General features: G+C 45.1%; 1 protein-coding gene across 1 annotated transcript in view; it reads left to right on the plus strand.

Annotated features, from left to right (window-relative positions):
- EXOC3L1 (exocyst complex component 3 like 1) overlaps positions 1–13,622 on the plus strand; it is a 434,251-nt gene that overhangs the window by 190,140 nt on the left and 230,489 nt on the right. The window contains exon 4 of the mRNA XM_030203745.1: positions 7,540–8,215. Coding sequence (XP_030059605.1) covers positions 7,540–8,215 — 676 coding nt within the window. The remainder of the gene's footprint in view (positions 1–7,539; positions 8,216–13,622) is intronic.

The following is a 13,622-nucleotide window of genomic DNA, read 5'->3' on the forward strand; positions in this document are numbered from 1 at the left end:
CTGTTTTGCATTGTCTTTCCTCTCCCCTCCCCCACATAGGAATTACTTCAGAAAAAGCCACAGTCCGATCCAAAGATTTCAGTCCCTCCCCAAGCTTCTGGAATGCTGTCCGTGCTGTAAACTTGCTATTGTTGGCCAGGTCATTTGTCTCCAGGTGAATTACAACATCAGCATTTGAAGCCTCGCTCTCGTCTCGGATCACTTTCAGTATTTGGTCTGTACATCTTGTAGCTGAAGATCCTGGAAAACATTTCACTAGGTTGGAACCCCTGAACTGTGTTCCTAAGTTAATGCCCCTGATAATGGAGTCCCCGAGCAGAAAGGGTTTTCTGCTTTTCACTATTCTGTCATTATTTGGGGTATGTTTCTTGGGTTGTGCTACTTTCATTGCCTCTGGTTCCTCCACGGTTCTTTTTTTTTCACCACCATAATGATGCAACGCTGCAAAAGAATTTGACAGGGGCAAAGCTTGGGAGTGCGAGTGTTTCTGTGTCACAGACCTTAGTCTACCAGAGCCTACTGTGGCCCATCTATTCCTCTGATGTTTCATTCTCTGAGGCAGTGGTGGTGGTAAATTAGCTGGAAAATGAGTAATCCTGGATGCTTCTTTAATTGTAGCTAAATCCTTCTTGAGTATGTTGATCTCTTCTTTCAAGGCTGGCATTTGGAGACAGATAGGACAAGCTCTAAGGTTCCAGATAGTTTGCCTTAGAATTAAAGCAGAACATGTATTGCACTGAATGAAGGTCATAATGATGTGATTCACAAGTGAGAAAAGGTGAAGTATGACAGGGAGTAACAAGAATTAGGATTGACCAACTAAGTGTAAAGAAGATACTTGTCCCTTGATTGCTCTATATAAAGGGAGTTTACCTAGGGGTGGGTGGGAGAGGGGTGGCAGGGTGGGTCTAGGACTCAGGTAACCTCATTTACCAATCAAACCAAGTCTGAAAATGCCCAGCTTAGCTCACAAGTTCTGCTTTTTTTTTCTTTTACCAAACAGATCTAACCAAACTGCCCATGGAACTTTGCACATCTAAGTGCTTTGAAAATGAGCCCCATGGTGGCTTTAGTAATCTGAGACTGACCAGTCTTTCCCATATAGAGTTTTTCTCAAGTGATCTAACTTGTCATTTCCCTGCAGGGATAGATGTGATTGGTAGTACTGAGAGTAGCAGCTTTCTTAGCTCTTATGATCAGGTTTCTGCTGCAGTGCAGGAAAGGTTTGCATTTGCTGTGATCGAGAAGTATGCATTTGAGGTGTAGAAACATTCCTGTATAAAAACTACATAGACACTACCTCTGGATGTTTTAAATCACTGGAGTGCTAAGAACTTGAGGTATCTTCATGAAATCTTTAAAATATATGTCTGCAAGCAGAATTTTCAAAAGCCTGTGGCAGGATCTTCTACATCTACAATTTCTATTAAAAACAATCAAACAGAAGAAAGCACCTTGAGTTTCTGTGAGCATGTCATGGTGCAGATATTATTGTACTATGTGCAGAGGTCTGCACCAAGATGCATCTATCAGGATGCTCCTTCAGCACAATGATTTGGCTGTCTGAGCAGATTTGGAAGTCCTAATCCTTGTCCTGCATGGACCCACTTGGTGTGGTCTTTGCACCCTGGCAGAGCTTTTGTGGTGATCCTCAATCATTCTCCTTTTAGCCAGAGAGCCCTCAGCCAAATATTATCTTAGATCCTCTTGCTTATGAAGGGAAAGCATGATAGTGGCTGATGGTATTTGGGAGACATCAGCAAAGCCAAAATGAATAAGTTAAATCCCTTAGCACCTTAAACTTCTGTATTTTTTTTACATTTTTTTTTACAGTGTCGTCACTAAATGCCTAGCCACCCACGTGGGGCTACCCCGCGGCCACTTAGAGGGTCTATCCCCAGCACAGCTCATGTCCGCCTGCACCTGCCGTTTGTGCTCTATACCTGCACCCTCGTCCCACTGATTGGTTCCCATCTGTCTCTGGGCGAGTCTCCCATTCTCAAATTATCCTCTGTGATTTCTAGGTTACCAGAGCCACATTCCCATAGTTCTTGGAAAGCACTCACAGATCCAACACACAAACCACCAGGATTCTTAGTCAGTCCAGACAAGCAGAGGCAATCAACTAAATATGTTTATTGTCATGAAAAATTAGAACAGTGAACAGATTAGGTGCTATCAGCAAAACAATACCAGGTAACTGAAATAGAATTACTTATGTAATCCTATTTCATGTACTGTGTTTCAAAGCTCTTCTCTACCACTATGTTATCCAAGTCTGTCAATGAGGCTGTCTCTTCCTATAATACTATTCTCTCCTCTGCTCTGGATACTCTCGCTCCTCCCATTCCACGTTCTGTAAAACGTACCAAACCCCAGCCTTGGCTGACCTCTAGAATCCGCTACCTACGTTCCTGTGCCCGCTCTGCCGAATGCCTTTGACTGAAATCCCATGCCCATGCTGACTTCATACATTTCAAATTCTTGCTGACCTCCTTCCAGTTTGCTCTTTCAGGACTATTATATCCAGTTGACAAATTCTCTTGGCTCAAACCCTCGACGTCTCTTTGCCACACTGAACTCCCTCCTCAAAGTGCCTTCACCTCCAACTCCCCCTTCACTTTCTCCCCAGACTCTGGCTGAGTACTTTCATGATAAGGTTCACAAGATTAAACTTGAATTCTCAACCAGGTCACCTCCACCTCCCCTTCCATTCTCTCAACCCTCCAACCCCTGCCTCCTTTTCTTCCTGTTCTGAAATCACTGAAGAGGAAACTACACATCTTCTTTCCTCCTCGAAACTAACTACCTGTTCCTCTGATTCTATTCCCACCCATCTACTTAACACTATCTCTCCTACTGTCATCCCTTTTATCTGTCATATCCTCAATCTTTCACTTTCCACTGCGACTGTTCCTGATGCCTTCAAACCAGGGGCGTAGCCAGAAAATAGATTTTGGGTGGGCCTAGGCAAGAATTAGGTGGGCACCAAGTGTTCTCCCCCCCAACCAAAAAAATATCTCAGCTGGTGAACAAAACGCTTCTTTCCACCTTGGCAGTCTGCAGCAGGCATGCGCTGTAAACTGAGCATGTGCAGGTACAGGTAGCATGGAGACTAGCATTTTTGTTACCATCAGGGGGAAGTCTTCAGCTGGTAAAGCTTGGGATCTCCACCAGCTACCACTAAATGTGTGCTACTGTTGGGTGGGCCTGAGCCTTAAGTGGGTGGGCCCTGGCCCACCCAGGCCCATCTGTGGCTACGCACCTGCTTCAAACATGCTGTAATCACACCACTCCTTAAAAAACCTTCATTGGACCCTACCTGTCCTTCCAACTATCGCCCCATCTCCCTCCTCCCTTGCCTATCCAAGATACTTGAACGTGCTGTTCACCGCCATTGCCTTGACTTTCTTTCATCTCAAGTTATTCTTGATCCACTTCAATCTGGCTTTCGCCCCCTTCATTCAACTGAAACAGCGCTTGCTAAAGTCTCCAATTATCTGTTCCTGGCTAGATCCAAAGGTCTCTATTCTATCCTCATCCTTCTCATTCTATCTGCTGCTTTTGACACTGTTGATCATAGCCTACTCCTTGATATGCTGTCCTCACTTGGATTTCAGGGCTCTGTTCTTTCCTGGTTTTCTTCTTATCTCTCCCAGCGTACCTTTAGTGTATACTCTAGTGGATCCTCCTCTACTTCTATCCCACTGTCAGTTGGTGTACCTGAGGGATCTGTCCTGGGACCTCTTCTTTTCTCCATCCATACTTCTTCCCTTGGTACTCTGATCTCATCCCTTGGTTTTCAGTATCATTTTTACACTGATGACTCCCAGATCTACCTCTCCACACTAGAAATCTTAGCCGAAATCCAGGCTAAAGTATCAGCCTGCCTGTCTGACATTGCTGCCTGGATGTCTCAGCGCCATCTGAAACTAAACAAGACCAAGGCTGAGCTTCTTATCTTTCCCCCTAAACCAACCTCTCCTCTTCCCCCCATTCTCTATTTCTGTGGATAACACTCTCATCCTTCCTGTCTCATCAGCTCGTAACCTTGGGGTCATCTTTGGCTCCTCCCTCTCTTTCTCTGCACATATTCATCAGACTGCTAAAACCTGTCGTTTCTTTCTCTGTAATATCACCAAAATTCGCCCTTTCCTTTCTGAGCACACTACCAGAACCCTCATCCACACTCTTATCACCTCTCTCTTAGACTATTGCAACTTGCTTCTCACAAGTCTCCCACTTAGCCATCTCTCTCCTCGTCAATCTGTTCAAAATTCTGCTGCACGACTAATATTCCACCAGTGTCGTTATGCTCATATTAGCCCTCTCCTCAAGTCACTTCACTGGCTTCCTATCCGTTTCCGCATACAGTTCAAACTCCTCTTATTGACTTATAAGTGCATTCACTCTGCACCTCCTCAGTACCTCTCCAGTCTCATCTCTTCCCACATTCCTCCCCGGGAACTCCGTTCACTGGGTAAATCTCTCTTATCTGCACCCTTCTCCTCCACTGCTAATGCCAGACTCCGTTCCTTTTATCTTGCTGCACCATATGCCTGGAATAGACTTCCTGAGCCGGTATGTCAAGCTCCATCTCTGGCCGTCTTCAAATCTAAGCTAAAAGCCCACCTTTATGATGCTGCTTTTAACTCCTAACCCTTCTTCACTTGTTCAGAACCCTTATTTTTATCATCCTCACTTTAATTCCCTTATCTCTTGTTTGTCCTAATTAGATTGTAAGCTCTGTAGAGTAGGGACTGTCTCTTCATGTTCAAGTGTACAGCACTGCGTAAGTCTAGTAGCACTATAGAAATGATAAGTAGTAGTAGTAGTAGTACTTATATAGTAACATAGTTGATGGCAAAAAAAGACCTGCACGGTCCATTCAGTCTGCCCAACAAGATAACTCATATGTGCTACTTTTTGTGTATACCCTACTTTGATTTGTACCTGTGCTCTTCAGGGCACAGACCGTATAAGTCTGCCCAGCACTATCCCCGCCTCCTAACCACCGGCTCTGGCTCAGACCGTATAAGTCTGCCCAGCACTATCCCCGCCTCCCAACCACTAGCCCCGCCTCCCGCCACCGGCTCTGGCATAGACCGTATAAGTCTGCCCAGCACTATCCCTGCCTCCCAACCACCAGCCCTGCCTCCCACCACCGGCTCTGCCACCAGATCTCGACTAAGCTCCTGAAGATCCATTCCTTCTGCACAGGATTCCTCTATGCTTATCCCACGCATGCTTGAATTCCGTTATCATTTTCATTTCCACCACCTCCCGCGGGAGGGCATTCCAAGCATCCACTACTCTCTCCGTGAAAAAATACTTCCTGACATTTTTCTTGAGTCTGCCCCCCTTCAATCTCATTTCATGTCCTCTCGTTTTACCGCCTTCGCATCTCCGGAAAAGTTTCATTTGCGGATTAATACCTTTCAAATATTTGAACGTCTGTATCATATCACCCCTGTTTCTCCTTTCCTCCAGAGTATACATGTTTAGTTCAGCAAGTCTCTCCTCATACGTCTTGTAACGCAAATCCCATACCATTCTCGTAGCTTTTCTTTGCACCGCTTCAATTCTTTTTACATACTTAGCAAGATACAGCCTCCAAAACTGAACACAATACACCAGGTGGGGCCTCACCAACGACTTATACAGGGGCATCAACGCCCCCTTTCTTCTGGTGGTCACACCTCTCTCTATACAGCCTAACAACCTTCTAGCTATGGCCATCGCCTTGTCACACTTTTTCGTCGCCTTCAAATCTTCAGATACTATCACCCCAAGATCCCTCTCCCCGTTCATACCTATCAGACTCTTGCCACCTAACACATACGTCTCCCGTGGATTTTATTCCCTAAGTGCATCACTTTGCATTTCTTTGCATTGAATTTTAATTGCCAAACCTTAGACCATTCTTCTAGCTTCCTCAGATCCTTCTTCATGTTTTCCACTCCCTCCCGGGTGTCCACTCTGTTACAGATCTTAGTATCATCCGCAAATAGGCAAACTTTACCTTCTAACTCTTCGGCAATGTCACTCACAAATATATTGAACAGAATCGGCCCCAGCACCTATCCCTGAGGCACTCCACTACCCACCTTTCCCTCCGAGTGAATTCCATTCACCACCACCCTCTGGCATCTGTTCGTCAATCAGTTCCTAATCCAGTTCACCACTTTGGGTCCTATCTTCAGCCTGTCCAGTTTATTTAAGAGCCTCCTTTGGGGAACCGTGTCAAAAGCTTTGCTGAAATCTAAGTAGATTACGTCCATAGCTCGTCCCTGATTCAGTTCTCCTGTCACCCAATCAAAGAACTCAATGAGATTCGTTTGGCACGATTTCTCTTTGGTAAAACTTGGCAACTTATTGGCTTCCAGGAAATTCTCTATCCTTTCCTTCAGCATCGCTTCCATTACTTTTCCAATAACCGGTGAGGCTTACCGGCCTGTAGTTTCCAGCTTCTTCCCTATCACCACTTTTGTGAAGAGGGACCACATCCGCCATTCTCCAATCCCTCGGAACCTCTCCCGTCTGCAAGGATATATTAAACAAATCTTTAAGAGGACCCCCCCAAAACCTCTCTGAGCTCCCTCAATATCCTGGGGTGGATCCCATCCGGTCCCATGGCTTTGTCCACCTTTAGCTTTTCAAGTTGTTGATACACACTCTCTTCCGTGAACGGTGCTTTATCCACTTCATTCTCATTTGTACTTTTTCCAATCCATCGCAGTCCTTCTCCAGGATTTTCTTTTGTGAAAACAGAAGAAAAGTATCTATTTAGCAAATTTGCTTTTTCTTCATCATTTTCCACATAGCGCTTCACAGTATCTTTTAGTCTCACATTTGATTTATATCTAAATAGTATCTGGGGAGATCAGGACATATTGCTGCTCACAAGTTATCAACTATAACTGTTCACAGGGCCTCAGCAAAGAGATCCTTCTCTCTTTTCTCCCTGGCTAAGACTGGAGAAAAAGCCAGTACATCACCCACTTATGTGCCTGATGGAGTCCTCCTTGTCAATGGAAAAGGCAGTGTTGCTCACCTATATAGCAATTTTCCATATACAGCAGGATTAATATGGCACACAGTCCCTTCCATTTCCCTGAGTTGTTTAACAGAGACTGCAGCATTTAGAAAGGGCCGCACATGCTCAGAACTTTATGTTAAAGTTCTGAGCTCTGGGATAGCAGTTCTGTCCTGGCACAGTCATATGACATCACCCACTTGTGTGCCTTATCAGTTCTGCTGTTTATGGAAAATATGTTATAGATGAGCAACACTGCTTTTCCACCCAGTTTTCTGGAGTGTAATAATCCAATCTTTCTAATGTCATCAAGTGCTTTGTTTTTTTGCGAAACTTAATAGAACTGGTCCACGTGCAATGCAGTTAAAGGCTGAAGGTTTTCTTTATATAAACTATCTCATTACTTGCAGGTGACTCCAGGATCACAAACTGATACTGATATCTTTTGATTTTTAGTGCTGGATAAAATCCCAAGCTCTTAACTTTCTCCCTCTTTTCTGCAGTGCCTGAAATAGTCTCTCAGACTCATGGTCTTATTGATAGCCGTCAGCTACTGGAGGCTCATGCAAAGCTCATGGAACTAGAGTGCTGGCGGGATAATATTCTCTACCAGCTTCACCGTGGCAATGGTTCCTTGAGTCCTGAGGATGCAGACACTGTCCTGTCCTACTTCAGTGGGGTCCAAAAGCTCAGCGATGCCCTGGCTCGGGAGCTCTGGGATGTGGTGGGGTGTGGATTGACTTTTGTCCGCAAGGACCCAGCACTCTTTGTCTCAGCTGTTCGCATTATTGAGAGAGAGGAGAGGATTGACTCAACTATGTTGGAAGGCAGTAGTCAACATCGCTTTCTCCCACCTGGACGCCCCAAAGATTGGAGGCAAAGATTCTTCCAAGTGATCCAAGAGGCAATTTCTGCACAATTTCGGGCAACCCAGATGGACATTAAGGGTCCAGGCTTGGCTAATCACTTGGCTGCCCTGCAGAATAACATTATGGATGAACTGAATGTGGTAAAGCACCTCATGGTGCAGTGTTGCCCTCCACACTATGACATCTTCCATGCCTTTGTAGCCATGTATCACCAGAGCATCTCTGGACACCTACAGGACATCATCAGCTGGGACCTTACCAAGAATGAGATGTTCACAGTGCTAAACTGGACTTTGTGTGTGTACCGCAGGTCAGTATTATAGTATGTGTTGTTGATGGGCAGTACTGAATTGAACACTATTGGGGCAGTTGCAGAATGGTTGCACCTGTGGGCCTGAAAGCAAATTTTCTTAGGAAATTCCACATACACCCTCCAGGGTAATTTCTCTTTGAAAATTGGGCCCTCTGGTCTCCTTTGGTTTTATTTTGAATAAAGTCTAACTCTGATGCAGAAAATATGCACAGGGCTTTCAAAATAAAAGCCTACTGTATATTTTCCCTATCTAACCTAATCACACCCTGAAACAATGACGTAGCTAGGACTGAAAAGGTTCCAGGTGGAAAAACTGACATCTCTCCCAAAGTGGTGGGAACCGGGAGGGGGGAGGAGGGGTGCGAGATGGGACACCCTTTCAGAGCTCCACTAAACAAACCGTACAAAGAGTAAACACGTTCCAGACTTACATGCAGTCTCTCTCTCTCTCTTCTGCATCCCCATGAAGTCCAACATCTGCCCCCTCTCTTCCCCCTCCCCTTTGGTCCAGGTCTCTCTTTCCCTTCTCTTTACTTTCCTTCACTCCACCTCCCTCTGCGCCAGGTTTTTTTCTCTGTCTCTCTTTCCCCTTCCTTCCCCCACCCCCTGTGCCCAGGTATGGCGTCTCTACAAATCCCTCTACTGCCAGTCCTTCAAACAGTGAGGTTGCTCGCAGCAGACAGTACTGAAGGCAGCTTCTCTCTCTGTCCAGCAGAGCCTTTCCTCTGCCATATCCTACCTCTCTGTTGCAACTCCCTGTGGGCAGGATGCAACAGAAGAAGGCTCTGTCAGCCCGAGAGAGAAGCTTCCTTCAGCTTCCTGCTGCGAGCTGCCTTGGCATTTGGAGGACTTGGGGGAGGATCTGTAGAGACACTGGACCTGGGTGCAGGGGAGAAGAGGAGAGGAAGGAAAGGTACAATTACAGGCGGCCTCTACCATGGAGCAGCCTTGGGCATTTTGCTGAGCTCAACCAATAGCAGCTATGCCTCAGAACTGAAGTGTGCAAAGTTGATTTGCACATATTAGAAAGTTCTAATACATGCTAAAATAAGGCACACATTAGCAGAAATTTGTGAAACAAATCAAAACAAGAAGCTAAAAATCTGAAAACAAACTCTAAATGTTTTTCTCTGTGCACATCCCTAATGTTCTGCCCTTTCACTGGGTGTGATTGACATGCAGCTTAAACCAGAGTATAGAACATCACTATGAGAAGACTTAGAACTCTTGAACCTAAATATTCTTTAATAAAGTAATCAAACCAAGAAAAATAACTTACAGTTTAGATATGTTGGGCAAGAGTTTTTGCCTTGCAAACTGGGTTTCTGTTCTCCACCAGCTCTCTCTCCATGCAAGAGAGAAGTTGGGAGTAGAGATGCTGTTTATACTTTTACACTGTTAAAATCTTGATAGCATCACAGTAGCTTCAAGAGGGTCATACAGAGCCAATGGTAAGAGAAGTAGGGGGGGGGGGGAGGAGGAGGAGCAACTAGCCCAGTATGCACAGAGGACAAGTCAATAAGTCGTTCTGGGATATGTGCTCTGGAAGAGCCTATTATAGAGAACTACAAGATTACAGGGATTTGTAGTTCAAGGAGATAACCTTGAATTGAGGAGTAGCCTAGTAGTTAGTGAAGTGGCGTGAAAACGTGGAGAATTGAGTTCAGTTCCCACTGCAGCTCCTTGTGACGCTGTGCAAGTCACGTAACCCTCCATTGCCCCAGGTACAAAATAAGTACCCATATAAACCGCTTTGATTGTAAGCATAGAAAGGCGAGATCCTTTACCCTTTCCCTTAATTAAAAGTACTGGCGATGTAATCTGTTATAGATAATGCTTAACCTAGATACATAAACAACAAACAACCTGCCTCCATGCAGATGGGGGCAGACACTCCCCACCTGGTAGATACCACTATTTAATTCCTCAAAATATAAATTATGAGCATGCAAAAGTCCATTAATAAAGCTGGATCTTTGAAGGTTGAAAACTCCTTGCTTGTCTCAAGTTCTCTGTAGTTCAGGCGACTTCTCTTTTGCAGTCTCGCAGGAGCTGAAATGAGAGACACAAACAACATAAAAGAGAGAAAAAGTCTCTGAGTCTGTAGAGTGGATAACAATCCACGGACTTCATGTCTCTTTGTGGTATATGCAGATCACTGGCTCAATGATGGCTCTGGAGAAGCAGTTCATTGGCTCTTGCAGGAGTCTGTTGTTGAAATTCCCAGGTAGTGCCAAGTTGTCATTGATGATCTGCAGTTCTGCATCTCTGATGGCACTTTGATGATAGGTGTCTGATCTTTAATCAGCTGACTGATGAGATACAAAATGCGCTATGGCTCTTCTGAGCATTATCCAATTTGATAAATGAGAGAAACAATGAGCTCCCAAGTTGCTTTCAGGCACAATGTTAGTGGTAAGAATGATCATCTCTGGATGGATCTCTACGTCAGTCAGGGTCTATAAGCGCAAAGGAGTTCTCCATAGCTGGGAACATGTGGCCAGATTTTAGAATGAAATCTGGTCCTGATAACCACATGGTTTTCATTAGATGGGACGTTGACACAGCTCTGGTGCCACACTCTGCTTTTAGTTGTCACGTAATGCCACTGTTCTGGTTGACTTTCTTATACACTCAACTCAGTTGCTGATGTACACATAAAATTTCCTGGTTTGGTTGTAGATGTAGTCCAGGTCGACTTTATTGTGGGTGTAAAAATTGACTGTGTCTGTTTGAATGTCCATTTCACTTAGTATCATTTCTGCTATCTCTACTGCCAACCCTTCTTCACACAGTTCTAAGCATGGAATGGTATGATTGGGTTGTGGTGCTAACTTGGCTTTACTAAAGATGAATTCCACATGAGATAGCCCATCTGCATCTTTAGCTTTCAAGTAGGCCACTGCAGCTATGGCTTTTTCAGACCTGTCTAAGAAGATGCAGATCCCTTGTGACAGGCAGTACTTAGTGCTGCAGGGATGTAAATGTATGGGATGTTCAGTTGTTCAAGAGTCTTTAGAGAATCTTTCCATTTCTCCAGTGCCGTAGCGAGGGTGCCTGACACCCGGGGCAGTCGTTGCTGCGCACCCCCCCGGGTGCAGGGCACGGCACCCCCCCCCCCTCCGGAGCGCACCCCCCCCCCCCCGAAATGCAACCTTACCTTGCAGCGGAGGGCAGGCGGGAGGGCCAATCCGCCCCCCCCCCCCCCCCCAGTGCACGTCACTGGGAGCTGCGTCGGCTCTGCTGCTTCCTTGCTTTCTCTGCCCTGGAACAGGAAGTAACCTGTTCCGGGGCAGAAAGAGCAGGGAACCAGCGAGCCTACACCCCCCCAGCGGCGTGCACCCGGGGCGGACTGCCCCACCGCCCCCCCCTTCCTACGCCACTGCATTTCTCCCATTCTTGTCACATTTCTGCTGGTAGTGGGATATCTACTCATCAGTACTTTGGGAAAGTTCTCTCAGTAGGGATCGTACAGACTGTTGACTGTGGACAAGACACCTCTGTGTGTATATGGTTTCTCTTGGGTGGAGACTTGAAAGGAAAAATGTCTTTTTTAAAATCCCAATGTAATCCAAAGCTTCTCCAAAGCAGAGGGGTATCTACTGTTAGATCTTGATTAGCTTTCGAAGGTTGCCCTTCTTCGTCAGATCGGGAATAAGCAAATGTGCTAGCTGATAGTATATATAAAGTGGAACATCCATTCCATTGACAGTCTAACAGGGTGGGGGGTGGGTAGACTGTTATGTCCAATAAAAAAGGTATCATCTTATTTTCTTTTCCATGTTTTATTTTGTTTGATTTCTATTGATAACCTTTAAGAGTGGACTAACACGGCTACCACACCTTTCTACTGTTAGATCTAAATCCTTTAAGTCTTTGGCATGATACTCTGCAGGAAATGCTCTCATTACTTCTGGACTGTTGAAAGTGATTTTATGAAATCTCAGATTGGCCTCTGCCAGCATTGCTTGTGTTCTGTTTAACAAGTCAATGGCTTCTCCTACGGTAGATAAGGACTTCAAGCCTATGTCAACATAAAAGTTTCATTTGATGAAGTACCTGGCATCAGTGCCATATTCTTTCTCCTTCTGATGATGGACTGTTAACAAAGACATGAACTGTCATTCTGTGTTCACAGTCCCCAGGTTTAATGTCATTGTCATGGTACCACAGGAATCTCAAGTAGTTTCTGTAGTCTGGGTGTATGACAAAGCAGTAGAACATTTGCTGGATATCTGCTGTTATGACAATGGGCTCCTTTTTGAAGCAAGTCAAGAGTCCTAATAAGCTGTTGATCATATCAGGCCCAGAAAGCAGCACATTGTTGAGTGAGATTCCTTGAAATTGAGCACTGGAATCAAACACAGTCCTAATCTGGCCTGGTTTTTGTGGATGGTACACATCAAATATAGGTACATAAGTAATGCCACACTGGGAAAAGACCAAGGGTCCATCGAGCCCAGCATCCTGTCCACGACAGCGGCCAATCCAGGCCAAGGGCACCTGGCAAGCTTCCCAAACGTACAAACATTCTATACATGTCATTCCTGGAATTGTGGATTTTTCCCATTTAGTAGTGGTTTATGGACTTGTCCTTTAGGAAACCGTCTAACCCCCTTTTAAACTCTGCCAAGTTAACCGCCTTCACCACGTTCTCCGGCAATGAATTCCAGAGTTTAATTACGCGTTGATGAAGAAAATTTTTCTCTGATTTGTTTTAAATTTACTACACTGTAGTTTCATCGCATGCCCCCTAGTCCTAGTATTTTTGGAAAGCGTGAACAGACGCTTCACATCCACCTGTTCCACTCCACTCATTATTTTGTATACCTCTATCATGTCTCCCCCCAGCTATCTCTTCTCCAAGCTGAAAAGCCCTAACCTCCTTAGTCTTTCTTCATAGGGAAGGCATCCCATCCCTTCTATCATTTTAGTCGCCCTTCGCTGCACCTTTTCCAATTCCACTATATCTTTCTTGAGATGCGGCGACCAGAATTGAACACAATACTCAAGGTGCGGTCGCACCATGGAGAGATATAACGGCATTATAACATCCTCACACCTGTTTTCCATACCTTTCCTAATAATACCCAACATACTATTAGCTTTCCGAGCCGCAGCAGCACACTAAGCAGAAGGTTTCAATGTATAATCGACGACGACACCCAGATCCCTTTCTTGATCCATAACTCCTAACGTGGAACCTTGCATGATGTAGCTATAATTCGGGTTCTTTTTTCCCACATGCATCACCTTGCACTTGCTCACATTAAACGTCATCTGCCATCTAGCTGCCCAGTCTCCCAGTCTCGTAGGGTCCTTCTGTAATTTTTCACAATCCTGTCGCGAGTTAATGACTTTGAATAACTTTGTGTCATCAGCAAATTTAATTACCTCGCTAGAT

The sequence above is a fragment of the Microcaecilia unicolor genome, chromosome 5 (assembly GCF_901765095.1).
Source record: "Microcaecilia unicolor chromosome 5, aMicUni1.1, whole genome shotgun sequence".
NCBI classification, from domain to species: Eukaryota; Metazoa; Chordata; class Amphibia; order Gymnophiona; family Siphonopidae; genus Microcaecilia; species Microcaecilia unicolor.